At 37.3% G+C, this 17,089-nt stretch overlaps 1 protein-coding gene and 1 long non-coding RNA gene across 3 annotated transcripts in view; one reads left to right on the plus strand and one right to left on the minus strand.

Moving 5' to 3' along the window:
• Window positions 1-17,089, minus strand: part of ephb4a (eph receptor B4a) — a 91,577-nt gene that overhangs the window by 48,166 nt on the left and 26,322 nt on the right. For both annotated transcript variants that reach the window (XM_021476001.3, NM_131414.1), the window contains 1 exon segment: window positions 1,355-1,425. In XM_021476001.3, coding sequence (XP_021331676.1) covers window positions 1,355-1,425 — 71 coding nt within the window.
• The window catches only part of LOC141385684 (uncharacterized), a 143,269-nt gene that overhangs the window by 32,510 nt on the left and 93,670 nt on the right, over window positions 1-17,089 (plus strand). The window lies entirely within an intron of this gene.

Raw genomic sequence — 17,089 nt, forward strand, 5'->3', positions numbered from 1 at the left:
ATTAATCAATCAAATAAACAGTGTCCTTTGTTTTATATTAGGAATTAAAGCACAGGTATATCAACAAACTTCATTCAAGACAATAATACCAGTAAGTACCATAATAATGTATGAAATAATGTACCAAAAAAATTATAATTCCTCACTACTGGTTTATTACCTGCTTAGAATACATAGTCTGCATGATCCTATTCTACCCCTGCTGAAAAATCTAGCTTAAACCAGCCTTGGATGGTTGGCTGGTTTTAGCTGGTTGAACAGCCTGGTTTTGGAGCGGTTTTGGCCACTTCCAGGCTGGTTTCCAGCCATTTCCAGCCTGGTCTTAGCTGGTTAAGCTGAAAAGTGACCATCTAAAACCATCTAAAACCAGCTTGACCATCCTGGTTTAAGCTGGACATAGCAGGTTTTGGCTGGGCTCCCAGCCTGGATAGGCTGGTCAAGCTGGTTTTAACTGGCCATCTCCCAGCCTGTCCAACTAACACCAGGCTGGAAATGGCTGGAAACAAGCCCGGAAGTGGCCAAAACCCTTCTAAAACCAGGCTGGTCGACCAGCTAAAACCAGCCTAAATCCTAAGCTGCATTAAGCTGTATTTTTTAGCATGGACATCCATAATACTACCCAATACCACTACCATTACAGCTATTAATAAGCAGCAAATTAGAAGTTTATTGAAGCAAAACAACAGTAATGCGCTATTAATAGAGAGAACTGCACTTTAATGTAATAATAATTTTCATTATTATAATAATAATATAAACAAATAATGAAAAACATTATAAGAATGCTCCTATAAATATTATTTTAAATAGCCCTGCTGAAAAATCCAGCTTAAACCAGCCTAGGCTGGTTGGCTGGTCTTAGCTGGTTGACCAGCCTGGTTTTAGAGGGGTTTTGGCCATTTCCAGGCTGGTTTCCAGCCATTTTCAGCCTGGTCTTAGCTGGTCAGGCTGGAAAATGACCAGCCAAATCCAGCTAATACCAGCTTGACCAGCCTGGTTTAAGCTGGATATAGCTGGTTTTTGCTGGACTCCCAGCTTGGCTAGGCTGGTCAAGCTGGTTTTAGCTGGTCATCTCCCAGCCTGACCAGCTAAGACCAGGCTGGAAATGGCTGGAAACCAGCCTGGAAGTGGCCAAAACCCCTCTTAAACCAGCCTGGTCAACCAGCTAAGACCAGCCAACCAGCCTAGGCTGGTTTAAGCTGGATTTTTTAGCAGGGAGGTTGACTAATCACATTAGGTGTCAAACTTAAATTGCCTCTCCTCTTATGATGCTGTCATTTTTACATCGACTTGCATTGATCTTTGATCGTTTGCTCTGCTTGTATGATCATAAGGTCGGATCTGCAGGTCTCACCTCAGGTTTAGAGCGAGAGTGTGTCGTCCACTTCAGATCTGATGTCTCCGTTTTCGTGTTCATCAGGACTTCTGGAAAACACACACGAGAGATAGATGTTTGTTAAAGGAAATGCAACCATTGGGGTTTTAACATGCAGTCTACGTTTCTTTTGATGTGCTAAACATGCTAAATCACATGTATTTGAACTCCAAAACCATCACAATCATCAATGAAAATCCCACACAGATTACAAGCACTTTACATTAAGCGCACACACACACACATATTCAAGTTACTGGAAAAACTATGTTGATTCATACGTGGCTGTGCTGCTCTCAAGCTAGCTACTGAACAATATGTAGCTAAGCTAAATGCAGCTAGCTACTCTCCAAGATGAATTACAAAAGGGTTGGGATTATAGTTTGGTTTTGGGTTATTCATAATTTAATGTTAGCATTACTAAAAAAAAATTACAGTGAATTTAAATGTAACCACTAGTGTTTCAGCATGCATTTTGATGTGCTAGCAAACATGCTAAAGCGCATGCCGGTATTTGAACTCAAAGAGAGCAGCAGAAATCAAGCATCAATGGAAACCCCATGCAGCTTTATGCAGTTTCTTTTCATCCTCTTATGACTGTGCAACATCTGAGCAATAGCATTTTCTCCTCCGAGCACAAACAAGGCAGAGGAAATTCCCTGAGGTTTGATGGTTTTGGTTATCAAATCATGGCCAACAGAAGAAGCTTTAGCGAAAAACAGACGAGAGTCTACCAGCGCTTTTCTCTCCATCTCACATCTGCAGTTTTCCACAGGGAAACAGACGGACATGGGAACAAGGGCACAGCCTAATTTTATCCTCACACACACACATATACACGCATACAATTGAAGACCAAATTATTGAATTTTTTATTTCTTTTTTTTTTTTTAAATATTTCCCAAATGATGTTTAACAGAGCAAGGAATTTTTCCACAGTATATTCTAAAACATTTTTTCTTCTGGAGAAAGTCTTATTTGGTTTATTTCAGCTAGAATGAAAGCAGTTTTTAATTTTTTAAAAACCATTTTAAGGTCAATATTATTAGCCTCCTTAGGCAATATTTGTTTTTAGATAGTCTACAGAACAAACCATCATTATATAATAACTTGCCTAATTACCCTAACTTGCCTAGTTAACCTAATTAACCTAGTTAAGCCTTTAAATGTCACTTTAATCTGAATACAAGTATCTTGAAAAATATGTAGTTAATTTACTGTCATCATGGCAAAGATAAAATAAATCAGTTATTAGAAATGAGTTATTAAAATTATTATGTTTAGAAATGTGCTGAAAAAAATCTTCTTTCTATACGGGGGTGCTAATAAATCAGGATGGCTAATAATTCTGTATATACACTCACCGGCCACTTTATAAGGTACACCTGTTCAAATGCTCATTAACACAAATTTCCAATAACTAAATCACATGGCAGCAACTCAATGCATTAAGGCATGTTGACATGGTCAAGACGATCTGCTGCAGTTCAAACCATGCATTAGAATGGGGAAGAAAGCTGATTTAAGGGACTTTGATCATGGCATGGTTGTTGGTGCCAGACGGGCTGATCTGTGTATTTCAGAAACTGCAGATCTACTGCAATATTCACACACAACCATCTCTAGGGTTTACAGAGAACGGTCTGAGGAAGAGAAAATATCCAGTGAGCGCCAGTTCTGTGGGCGCAAACGCCTTGTTGATGCCAGAGGTCAGAGGAGAATGGCCAGACTGGTTCCAGCTGATAGAAAGACAAAAGTAACTCAACTATCCACTCGTTACAACCCGAGGTCTGCATAAGAGCATCTCTGAACACACAACACATCCAACCTTGAAGCGGATGGGCTACAGCAGCAGAAGACCACACAGGGTGCCGCTCCTGTCAGCTAAGAACAGGAAACTGAGACTACAATTCACACAGACTCACCAAAACTGGACAATAGAAGATTGGAGAAATGTTGCCTGCTCTGATGAGTCTCAATTTCTGCTGCAACATTCGAATGGTCAGATCAGAATTTGGCATCAACAACATGAAAGCATGAATACATCCTGCCTGGTGGTGTATTGGTGTGGGGGAGATTTTCTTGGCACACTTTGGGCCCATTAGTACCAATTGAGAAGGTGTCAACGCCACAGCCTACCTGAGTATTGTTGGTGACCATGTCCATCCCTTTATGACCACAGTGTACCCATCTTCTGATGGCTACTTCCAGCATGATAACGTGTCATGTCATAAAGCACAAATAACCTCTGATTTCTTGAACATGACAATGAGTTCACAGTACTCAAATGGCCTCCACAGTCACCAGAACTCAATCCAATAAAGCACCTTTGAGATGTGGTGGAACAGGAAATCCGCATAATGCATGTGCAGCCGACAAAATCTGAAGCAACTGCGTGATGCTATCACGTCAATATGGAGCAAAATCTCTGAGGAATATTTCCATTATCTTGTTGAATTTCCGCCACGAAGGATTAAGGCAGTTTTGAACAAAAAAAGTGGGTCCAACCTGGTACTAGTAAGGTGTACCTAATAAAGTGGCCAGTGAGAATAAAAAAAATCATGATATAAAATTTCCTCCCGGTCATTTAATTTCCAGCGAACATCCTTCCTTTCATCCGTTCGCACTCTGCATCTGCTCTTGATTGCACTTTTCGTTTTTCTGCTCGCTTGAACTATTGCTGTTGGTCATTACTTATTGATGATGGTGATGGGTTTTAATCAGGCATTCATTCAGACGCCCCCCTCCCTCCCCCCAGGCTTCTGGCCCTGGGGTTCCAGCTGGTCATGTGACCACCCGGAGCCACCACACGCTTCAAAACCATCTCCAATCACAAAAGATGCTTTGATCTAAAAATATGACCGCTGCATATATTTCTCTCAGTTATTCCGCTCAAACTCCTTTCTCTTCCCAGCTCTCTGAGGAGAAACACCTTTATTGCTCTTTCTTTTTTTATTTATTTGCATGCGCTTTTCCCAGGAGTGCCGGAGTTTAGCATACAGAGCTGGAATCAATGCATTTCTGTCTGTATGTATCTGGGTCGAGACTTATCTCGGGAACTGGAAGCTTTTTCTGTTGGTTTAAAGCATCAATGACAGGAAGAAAAAAGATGCTATTTAAGCGCAGATGGCCTCGGGGAGAATGGATACCTTCAGAATGGATATTACAACACTACTGTCTGCATTATAAGCCTTTATAATGGTTAGTGCACTGTAAAAAAATGAATGACACAAAGTAAATACTTTTTTTATGTGGATTTAGCTTATTTGAATATGTTTATATGCCAGGTTTCAACATTTTTTTTTGAAGTTTAACTTAATCTTTTAGTCAGTTTGATTGATGTAAGTTGAAATGACTAGTACAGATAGTTTGATTCAGCTAAAAGAATGGGTCCCACTATATATTTAGTGTCCTTAACTACTATGTACCTACATCAAAAAAAATAAATACAATGTACTTACTGTGTTTATAATGTATTTGAGAGCACTTGTGGTGCTTTTGAGTTGGGATAGAGGTCGGGTTATGGACAGGTTTGGTGGTGTGGGTAGGTTTAAGGGTGGGTTAAGGTGTAAGGGATGGTCAACAGTGTATTTACAAATGTAATTACAAAAGTTAATTACAGATGTAGTTACAAACATGTATTTAATCAAGAATAAGTACACAGTAAATACATGTATTTACACAATAAGTACATTGTAACACACTATTAGTTCCTATGTAAGTACATATTAGTTAAGGCCACTTAATATAAAGTGGGACCAAAGAATGTAATAAAGGGATAGTTCACCCTAAAATGAAAGTTTGGCCAAAATTAATTCATTTTTCACCTGTTCAAATTCTATTTCAGTTAGGGCTGCTTGATTTTGGGGAAAATTATAATCACGATTATTTTGGTCATAATTGTAATCACGATTATCAGTTGAATTCACAATTATTAGCGCTCCTGAGAATTTAAAAAAAATAAATATTCCCCAAATTATGTTTAACAGAGCAAGGAATTTTAACAGTATTTCCTCTAACATTTTCTGTTCTAGAGAAAGTCTAATTTGTTTTATTTCGGCTAGAATGAAAGCAGGTTTAAATTTTTAGAAACCTATTTTCAGGTCAATATTATTAGCCCCTTTAGACAATATATATTTTTATTGTCTGCAGAAGAAACTACTGTTATACAATGACCTGCCTAATTACACAAATTAAGCCTTTGAATTTGAATGCAATTATTATGCCCTGTCATCATAGCAAAGATAAAATAAATCGGTTATTAGAAATGAGTTATTAAAACTATTATGTTTAGAAATGTGTTGAAAAAAAAAATCTTGTTCGCATTAAACAGAAATTGGGGGAAAAGGGCTGCTAATATTCAGGAGGGCTAATAATTCTGACTTCAACTGTATATATACAGTTATTTTTATAAAGAGAAATAAATACAATAGAATAAAAATATGAAACAAACTGTGCTTTAAGCATCTTCACTGTAAGAAAAACGCTTTAGCTACAAAAGTCCTTCAGTCAAGAGCAGCGAGGGATTTTCTCCTTTTGTTATTTGATTAATAATGATAAAAGCTGTCGGCAGCAGGAATTGCGCGCTGTCACTTTAATGGTTTCGCTTTCACGTTTCTTTTGATCCTCAACTATTTATTTATTTATTACACAAATGAGGGTTAATATGAATAATCACTAAGCACAGCATTTTGACACCTTTTTGACCATTAAAGCGCTCAAGTTAAGATGACTTCAGATGCTCTGCTCGTCACAGTGTGCGAATGAGACCGCATGCTTCTGACTGTGTGCGCGCCGCACACACATACACACACAGGAGCCTGCGGTTTAGTTCGCTCTTTTAAGAGCAACGGATGTTTACAACTGGAAAGGGGGCAGTAAATAATGGAATAATCGTTTGTCTCAATTAATGGTTTTTCAGAATTGTTAGAAGCCAAAATCGAAATCGGATTTTCGATTAATTGCACAGCCCTAATTTCAGGTTCTTTATTTTTTGTAGAATGCAAAAGAAGATGCTTTGAAACATGCTGATAGTTTGTATCCATTTTTTGCTGCTTTACTTATTTTAATACGTCAGATCTCACCTAAATTTTTTAAGTTATACAAAGTTGTTTTAATGTTTAGTCAGTTTGATTAATGTAAATTGAGATGGCTAGAAAAGTTCATTTGATTCAACAAAAAAATAATGCTGCTAGAATGTTTTTTACAGTGTACTTAAAGGCATAGTTCACCCAAAACTGAAAACTCATAATTTAATTATTTATTTACTTTTCATTCTTTCGTTTATTTTTCTTCCTCTTAGTCCCTTATTCAGCAGGGGTCGCCACAGCGCTATGAACCAACAACTATTTCTGCATATGTTTTCAGCCGCAACATCCCTTTCAGCCGCAACCTATTACTGGTAAACACCCATGCACACTTATTCACACACACACTTATACACTACAGTCAATTTAGTTTGTTACAGCGCATGTGATTGGACAGTGAGAGAAACCGGAGCACCCTGGAGGAAACCCACGCCGACACGGGGAGAACATGCTAACTCCACACAGAAATGCCAACTGATCCAGCCAGGACTCAAACCGGTGACATTCTTGCTGTGAGGCGACAGTGCTAACCACTGAGCCACCGTGCTGCCTGGATATAATGCAAATTAGCATTATATCCAGCGTACTGTAAAACTAGCATATAGTAATACACCACTCGGAAAATGTAAGGTATGTATCTGGGTCGGAACTTGTCTCGAGGACTGGAAGGTTCCTGTTGTGCCTTTTTTTTTTCACCTCAGAGGCACATCGATATTAAAAAATAAAACTCTCCGTTATTTAAGCATGTATGGCTTGAGGGGGAACGTTGTCATGTGACACCTCCAAGAAGCGCTCATCCATCTCCCTGACATCATTATATTTTCCCCTCATCACTTTTTTTCGAATTTCGCATGCTTTTTCTTGCCATCCGTCTGTTTCTCTTCTCAATAAGTCCATATGTCCCCGTCACACGCTTTATCTGTGGGCTCTTCCCTCTCTGGTTGTGGCTGATAAACCGCCGTCCAGAACTCACAATCAAAGCCAGCGGCGCCCGCGAGGATGAAAGAGGGATGAGAGGAGGAGGAGAGAGCCGGGCGAGGGAGGGCACAGGACGAGTGCAAAAAAAAAAAAAAAGAGACAGGACTGATATCTGACGGTGCTTTCCCACTGTGGGTTTAGCTGCGAGTTCAGAGGAGACACAAATTACAGGCTCATCTAACTTTGAAACGAAGTTCGTGAGCTCATGAAACCTGTCCGGGATGTGCTCAAGGTCAACCCAGAATTAAATTCTACAATAAAAATGTGAAAACGTTGCGTGAAAAGTTGTGCATGTTTGTTTTATACCATTTTACTTGGTGATGCATAACAATTAGGCTATTTTTTTTTTACACCAAAGAATTTTGCGATAAGCAATATTATTGTCATTTTAAAGGGGTGGTCCAGAATGTAATTATGTAATTTTAAGACTTGGTTGTGTTAATAAGATGCAAAGCAATGTGTGCTCATATTTCACGTTATTTTTTCATAATTCTCACTTTGATTATACACAGCTACTCAGCTAACATGAAAACGACTGATATATTTCCTAGTTCCTCTGAAAGGGCCGCCCTCAAGTGACTCTGATTGGTCATGTGTCATAATGTGCTGCGATTCGTGGATCAGCTCTATGTCACACCCGTACAAGCACACGCTATTTGTGTAAAAAGTCAGTCAATCTCATGCCAGCTCTCTAAAATAAAATCTGATTAGTGTCTGTAACGAGTGAAAATGGGGTGCGGCTCCTTTAAGAGAGTTTGCCATTGTGTGTGTGTGTGTCTGAGATGCGTGTAACATAAGAAGCACATGTGCACGGGACCGCTGTTTATTTTTTATTTTTCTCTGATGCTCGGATTAAGTTATTTTCTGTAATATACAGTGACACTGACAATGAGCACAATTGTTTGTATTCAATACTTAATTTTTATTTTAATTTTCCATTTTCGATATTTGCAATGCCTGTATTTTGTCTTTTTTTGCAGTCCACTTAGAATCCAACTGGAAATCATTTTTTTTTTCTTTATTAGCATTGATTGTTTTGAAAAGTCAAATGGCATTAACATGCCTGTGTTTTAATTTCTGTAATAAATATGGCTGCCAAGCAAGATTTTAATGGTTTATTGTTGGTATGTTGTTTACATGAAGAAATCTGTGTTACAGGTTAAACAAAAATTCTAATAAACAATTATATTTTGAATTTAAATAGTTTTTGTCTTGTGTTTACATTAATTTTACATTTGAGTAGCCAAAATTACAAGTTTCAGTCTTTTAAACTTGATTATTTTAATTAGTTAATTTTTTTAATCAGTTGACAGCACTAATATATATATATATATATATATATATATATATATATATATATATATATATATATATATATATATATATATATATATAGTCACGATCCCCAGTGATCCAGCCTGTGCAGATCACTGAAGAACTACAACTCTGCCACTTTAAGAAACTACAAATGCCATCATGCTTTTCTCTCACACACCTGGTCCAGATCCCCTATGGTAAGTAAACACAAGATAAATGTAAATGTAAATGTAATATACATAATATATATATACATAATATATATATATATATATATATATATATATATATATATATATATATATATATATATATATATATATATATATATATATATATATATATACAGTTGAATTTTTTTTTTTTCGACTAGAATAAAACCAGTTTTTAATTTTGTAAACACAATTTTAAGGACAAATTTATTAGCCCCTTTAAGCTAATTTTTTTTCTGACTGTCTACAGAACAAACCATCGTTATACAATAATTTGCCTAATTACCCTCACCTGTCTAGTTAACCTAATTAACCAAGTTAAGTCTTTAAATGTCTCTTTAAGCTGTATAGAAGTGTCTTGAAAAACATCTAGTCAAATATAATTTACTGTCATCATGGCAAAGATAAAATAAATCAGTATTTAGAAATGAGTTATCAAAACTATTATGTTTAGAAATGTGCTGAAAAAATATTCTCTCTGTTAAACAGAAATTGAGGAAAAAATAAACAGGGAGTCTAATAATTCAGGGGGGCTAATAATTCTGACTTCAACTATATATATATATAAATTGTTTTATTTTTTTCTTGGTATGACCTACGCATCCATCCATGAAGTCTGTGTGGACTTTACAGTGTGTGTGATGTGATGGATTATGGTCTGTTACAGTGTGTGTGTGTGTGTGTGTGTGTGTACCTGTATGTAATTACAGTGGTGGTTTATATCCTGCTGTCTTCTCTATCATTACTTATAATGGGGCAGGAAAAGTGTGTGTGTGTGTGTGTGTGTGTGTGTGTGTGTGTGTGTGTGTGTGTGTGTGTTTGTGTGTGTGTGTGTGTGTGTTTCTCGACATGGTTCGCCTCAAAAAATAGGTTAGACACAGCGAGACTCCAAAGTTGACACAAGGATTATCATTCACCTGACACACACACACACACCTGCACAGCTGTCAGTGAGTCTTTGGCCTGATATCATCAGTATAGTCCGCTGTTCTGATGGATTAAGCTCCCGTTGGACAATTTTGGTCCGAGCTTGTTTTTTTGACCCGTTTAATGCAGTGGTCCTGTTTAGACACATCATACAATAACTCCTACCACCTCAATGTGAAACACTAAATGTCACCTTAAAGCTGGAAATTCACTTTTAAACTGAGTGACCTACAAAGCAATAGTGACTTTTTGAATTCTGAGGCGGGAACAACTCCAATAATTGAATGTTTCTCTTCTTGTGTTTCAGTGATCGTCATGTCTTAAAATACACTTACATTTACCAAAATGCCAAGCTCTACAATCAAAAATCTGAAGATTTGATGTCCCTTATTTATCAGGGGTCGCCACAGCTGAATGAACCGCCAACTATTTCATATGTTTTTTACACAGCGGATGCCCTTCCAGCTGCAACCCAGTACTGGGAAATACCCATACACACTCATTCACACACACTCATACACTACGGCCAATTTATTGAATTTTTTTTCAAGATAAAAAACAAACAAAAATAAATAAATAAATAATAATAAATAAAATAATAATAAATAAAAAATCCTTATTAAAAATAATTAAAATAATAAATAAAAAAAATACATTTAAATAAAAAAAGAATTCTAATCAAGCACCGATTCACATTCCACAACTTTCAAAAAATTCAGAGGATTTTTTTTTCCTTATTATATATGCGAGCTTTTCAAGAGCCAAACATGTTATAAGGTTTCTCAACCAAATTCCAAAGGAGGGGCGATTAACATTTTTCCAACATAAAATAAAAATTTTCCCACACACAATGAAAAAATGTGCCTTCTATCTTCTTGCATTTAAAACAAAGATCAGGGATATTGGGGTTGAATTTATATACGTTCTCATTACCCAATTATATTGTAGCAGTCTCAAACGAGTTTAATGTATTAGTTTGTGCATTCAAACAAATTATATTACAGTCCTCTACTTCACAGGAGTCAAAGTCAGTTCCAAAAGGGCCGCAGCTCTGCACAGTTTAGTTCCAACCCTAATTAAACACACCTGATCAAACTAATTGAGTCCTTCAGGCTTGTTTGAAACCTACAGGTAAGTGTGTTGGAGCAGGGTTGGAACTAAACTGTGCAGGGCTTCGGCCCTCCAGGAATTGAGTTTGACACCCCTGCTCTACTGGTATATCCATTTTTGTATCTTGGATAAATGCTAGTCTTTTATTTTTATTTTTACTTTATGATTTTCTCTAAATATGTGATATAATTGTGTGATTCGTCCTTTGATGGAACAAATTTGTTCTGTAAGAGTTTTCAACAATGACCTTGGAGGGAGCTGTGCTGAATTATTTAAATGTGTAAAAATAAAACCTTATTAGCTGTAAATATTTAAAAAAAAAATGATTTTGAGGTATTATAAATTTTGCTATAAGATTTTTGAAGGACATTAATATATTGTCTTCATACAAATCTTACACTACGGCCAATTTAGTTTGATCAATTCACCTATATAGCGCATGCGTTTGGACTGTGGGGGAAACCGGAGCACCCGGACAAAACCCACACTAACACGGTGAGAACATGCAAACTCCACACTGAAATGCCAACTGGCCCAGCCGGGACTTGAACCAGCAACCTTCTTGTTGTGAAGTGACAGTGCTAATCACTGAGCCACCATGCCACCTCGAAATTATATTTTTAAATGACTTTAAATGATTCAAAGCTACATTTTCAGCATCGTTCATAGTCATGTGATCCTCAGAAATCATTCTAAAATGCTGATTTGCTTTAAATATGTTATCACTGCTAATGTTGCACTAATTAATATTCATAACTACTCATTTGTAACAAACTGAATGCATCCTTGCTTACAAAATGAATCAATAAAAAAGTATTGACTCCAAACATTTTGAAATGCAGTGAGTGTCTTACCTCTCCTGACATTTATTATATGAATTAAAGGCAAACGTGGCGGTGTATTTGTGTCTGAGCATGTTGGCGAGTCAAGGCGTGTGTGTTTGTGCATCTCGTTTTGTTTCTCACCCCTAGAGTCAAGCATGAGTGTTTGTCTGTGTGGCTGTTTTCTGTATGAGTGTGTGTCTAGAAAACATAGCGGCTCGGAGGAAACTGTATTGCTCAGGGGTCGCTTTTCACAGCTCAAGAGATGTAGTGGAAAAGTACACCAAGGTCACGTTTTGCTCAGTTAAGGTTTAAGTAGGGTTGTAACGGTATGAATTTTTTACGGTATGATAATCGTCTAAAACAATACCACGGTTTGACGGTTTCGCGGTATACGGTATGTTACAAATGTTACAAAATAATAGAACAGTGAAGCAAATTTAACTTTTTCCAAATAATATATTTTCAGTTACTATAAACAACACCACTTACAATGAACACATAAAAAAACAAGAAAATAATAAATAATGTGTCAAAGTCCAAATAAAGTCCAAATAAACATGGTGCAAATCCTCAGTAAAAAAATAGATATAAATATTTACTATACTATAAATAGTTACATAACGAAACTAGATTCAATATGGAACATCCTTATGTTTTATGTGCCAGCATGGATATGGTTGTCTGTGGATATGGATTTGGATATGGTTGTCTGCAATGCAGACAAACAGCTGCACCTTCATTTGCGTCTTTTGAAAACAGCAAGAGCAGCAGTTCGTCTTTGCTGTGTCACTGTTTTGTCATGTTTCTGTGCTGCTGTGCATGCAAAAGTACTTAGTATGAGAATTATGCAAAACTTTTTTTTTGCGTTTTATTTAGCCGCGCATAAATGTATGCCTATCTCTCATTCCGTGTTGTTCAAAAAGCTCAGTGTTGGTCCACAAACAAAAGCGAAACCTATGCTTATTGGTTGTGATATAGCGAGTTTGAACCAATCTGGGCATGGAGGAGGGACAATGCATCAATGTATCGTGTCTGGTTTGTCCGGAGACACAGTGACGAGCGTTTCTTTGTCAAATGAGCGTTGTCAAATTTTGATGACGTAACCGCACTGATTCCGGAGCCTCTGAAAGTCCACGAATGTTATGTGTATAGAATGTTATTGTATACAGCACTGGAAAGCTGAGATTCTCTTCTTTATGCCAATCTTTGAATTATATGAATCGGATCAGCGGATCAAAAGTTATTAAACATTTAAGAGCAATACTTATTTTTAGCCGCGGGCGGCTGTCTCGGTCTTTAAGGGTTAAAACCGTTGATATGCAATTGTTCATGGTATGATAATCGTGCACGTTCAAATCGTGGTAGACCGTCATACCGGTATATTGTTACAACCCTAGGTTTAAGTTTTTTTTTCTTTCTCCAAATGTTAAGTCGCGGTCACACTGCATTTTTCGCCCCATAGACTTCCATTTATACGCAAGCAAATGCAACAGACTAGAAATGCAAGCTTGTGCGACAGGTTTCACAGTTCGCTGCATTGTGAAGTTCAAGCTTGGTGAACTCTGACCTGCGAAATCACAAGATAGCGAGAGACCAATCAAAGATTAAAACATGACCTCTCTGTAATCATCTTGTTTAATCCCGCCCCTTTTCGCAACACCGTACGACAGAATTTTGCATGCTCAAACTCTAGTGTGACCACGGTCTCTTTAGTCGCTAATTAGTTCTACACACCTGTTTCTAGTCATTATTTACCTTTATTACACGGCGGTCTGGATTCCTTACTCATGACATTCAAAGGTATGTTATTCCCAGATGACATTCATTCATTCATTCATTCATTTTCTTGTCGGCTTAGTCCCTTTATTTATTCCGGGGTCACCACAGCGGAATGAACCGCCAACTTATCCAGCAAGTTTTTACGCAGCGGATGCCCTTCCAGCCGCAACCCATCTCTGGGAAACATCCACACACAAACTCATACTTATACACTACGGGCAATTTAGCCAACCCAATTCACCTGTACCGCATGTCTTTGGACTGTGGGGGAAACCGGAGCACCTGAAGGAAACCCACGCGAATGCAGGGAGAACATGCAAACTCCACACAGAAACACCAACTGAGCTGAGGCTTGAACCAGCGACCTTCTTGCTGTGAGGCGACAGCACTACCTACTGCGCCACTGCGTCGCCTCCCAGACAACATAGATCTGCATAATGCATACATCTGAAAAGTTTTTAAAATGGCGTCATTGTTGTGCTCATGTAAACACATGCATAGTACATGTTTGGGGGGAAGATTAATACTGACATGAAATCAAAATTCTTGTTTCTTATTTACATACGATAGTTCATAAGCAAAATTACAACCAAAACTCATTTTACACACACAGCAAGTCATACATAGAGACTTCCCTACTGTTTACTAATAAGGTGGCAGTGCCAAATACTGCCATGAAATAAACCATTTATAGCTATTTCTGCAAATATGGTTTAAAGGGGACCTATTATGCGACAATCACTTTTATAAGGGGTTAACACACAGTTGTTTGGTAAAAGTGTTTGAATATAGCCAAGCTCCAATGGTAAAAATGTATTGATAAAATACTCAAACTTGATAAGGACTGCAGAAACACTTTGATTGACATTCTCCCTTTGTACATGTCATTAAAGGGGGAAAGCCCCGCCCACTAATGACTATCTCTCCTTCATTACCATAAACAGCCCTGAGTGAGTAGCAGCCGTTCGCCATTAGTTTTGAATCTGCCACTATGCTGACACACAGGCATTTATAGCCCCGCCCTCTTTTTAAAGAGACCACAATCTCATTTGAATTTAAAGCGACAGTCACCAAAACACCACAAATTGGATCAAAACCTAAAAGGGGCAGTTTCAAAGAGTTTAAAGCATTATTTGTGCAATGTTTTGAGCTGAAACTTCACACACACACACTCTGGGGACGTCCCAGAGTTATTTGACATCTTGTAAAAAGAGACATAATAGGTACCCTTTAAAACATGTTGAGTAAATGTGAACGAAAAAAATCCATTTTGGGCTACACCGTAAACGTAGACCTAAATCTCATACCTGTCTTGGAGAAACAGTTCGGCTATTTAGGGAAGAGGAATTCTCGATTGTAAAACACACACACACACACACTGTGCTACGTGACCTTGAGCTGGATATCATGCCTTGAGTGTTTCCTGTGTGCCCTCCAAAAACCTCTTTAATTATAGACACATTCTCACTTTCTCTCAAAGGTAAATGACAGAAGACCAGCACTGGGCTACAATTAGTCTTTCACTTTAATTAAGGAAAAGAGACAGTGCCAATTACTGAGAGAGAGAAGGGGGAGTGACGGAAAAAAAAAATGGAAAGGGAGTGGAAAAAAAGAGGCCAAGGAGAAAGAGTGGCAGAGGGGAGATGAAAGGGAAAGCAGGGATTAGAAAGAGATGGATGGAGATGAACAGATAGTGACGAGAGATGAGCATTTAATAAGAGTACTGTAGCGTGACAGTGTGTTTGTGCGTCTAATCGTTTATTACTGAAGCACACCTGGACTGCAGATGCCTGTACAAAACTACGCATTAGCAGAAATCGCTGTCTAAACGATTAGCCGGTATTACAGTCAACAGGGGGATCAGAATGAATAGTATTTACTTGCTCGGTAAACATTCCTGCACTCGCTGTACGTGTTGCAATATGCTATTCCAAAGAAAATAAGCATCTTTCATCCAGTGGGATGAGTTATTTAGCTCCTCAAATGATTGAAGTCATCTAAGTTTACAATGCCGCCAAGCCAAAGGCTTGTAAATCATAATATAAATGATTCTTTAAATTAAGCCGTGCCCACAAGTTTTTCTTGGGCTTCAAGTTTTGCAGAGATATCACTGAAAATAAGTACACATTAGCATACTTTTCAAAAGAAGTATTTAAGACGCATTAAAGTGCAAAGACAACAGTGTGATGTTTTCAGTCACTTATGTGCAATTAAATCCAAATTAAACGCAATTAAAATTAAATGCGACTTAAGTATATCTTTAAATGTAATTTTGTGATTGTGCTGTCTTTGAAATATAGTTATATATATATATATATATATATATATATATATATATATATATATATGTATATGTATGTGTATATATATATATATATATATATATATATATATATATATATATATATATATATATATATATATATATATATATATATATATATATATATACATATATATATACATATATATATACACACACACACACACTCACCGGCCACTTTATTAGGTACACCTGTCCAACTGCTCGTCAACACAAATTTCTAATCAGCCAATCACAGGGCAGCAACTCAATGCATTTAGGAGCATCAGAATGGTGAAAAAAGGTGATTTAAGTGACTTTGAACGTGGCATGGTTGTTGGTGCCAGACTGGCTGATCTGAGTATTTCAGAAACTGCTGATCTACTTGGTTTTCTTATGACCACAGTGTGCCCGTCTTCTGATGGCTACTTCCAGCAGGATAATGCACCTTGTTAGCATGAATCATCTCAGGCTGGTTTCTTAAACATGAAAATGAGTTCACTGTACTCAAATGGCCTCCACAGTCACCAGATCTCAATTCAATAGAGCACCTTTGAGATGTGATGAAACAGGAGATTGGCATCATGGATGTGCAGCCGAACACTTGCCTTAAAAAAGTGCTTCCTTGGTCTCATCCATATTTCTTTGCATGTTGAACACACGTCGACCACAATAGGAAAAAAAAAACGGCAACTGCGTTAATTGTGTTAATTTTTTTATGCGTTAAATATTTCAAATTAATTGCATGCGTTAATGCACTAATTTTGACAGCACTAAATATATATATATATATATATATATATATATATATATATATATATATATATATATATATATATATATATATATATATATATATATATATATATATATATATATTAGGGGTGTCAAAATTAATTGTTTCTTCGGTGCACCGTGATGCAGACGCGGACAATTCGGTATCGGTTCAGTAATAATCATAACCGGTTATTATGTACTGACGTCATTTATCTCCTATGCTCTCTGTCGCGAGGGAGGTGAGCGCGAGTATTTACAACACTCAGCCAACTCAGGGCCGGCCCGTGGCATAGGCACCATAGGCAAATGCTAAGGGCGCTGTATATCCAGGGGGACGCCAGAAATGAGCGCGGTTCAGTTGGTTTTGTTTTCGATATTACTGACACACATTCAGTTATAGA

Source organism: Danio rerio, chromosome 5 (assembly GCF_049306965.1).
Source record: "Danio rerio strain Tuebingen ecotype United States chromosome 5, GRCz12tu, whole genome shotgun sequence".
NCBI lineage: Eukaryota > Metazoa > Chordata > Actinopteri > Cypriniformes > Danionidae > Danio > Danio rerio.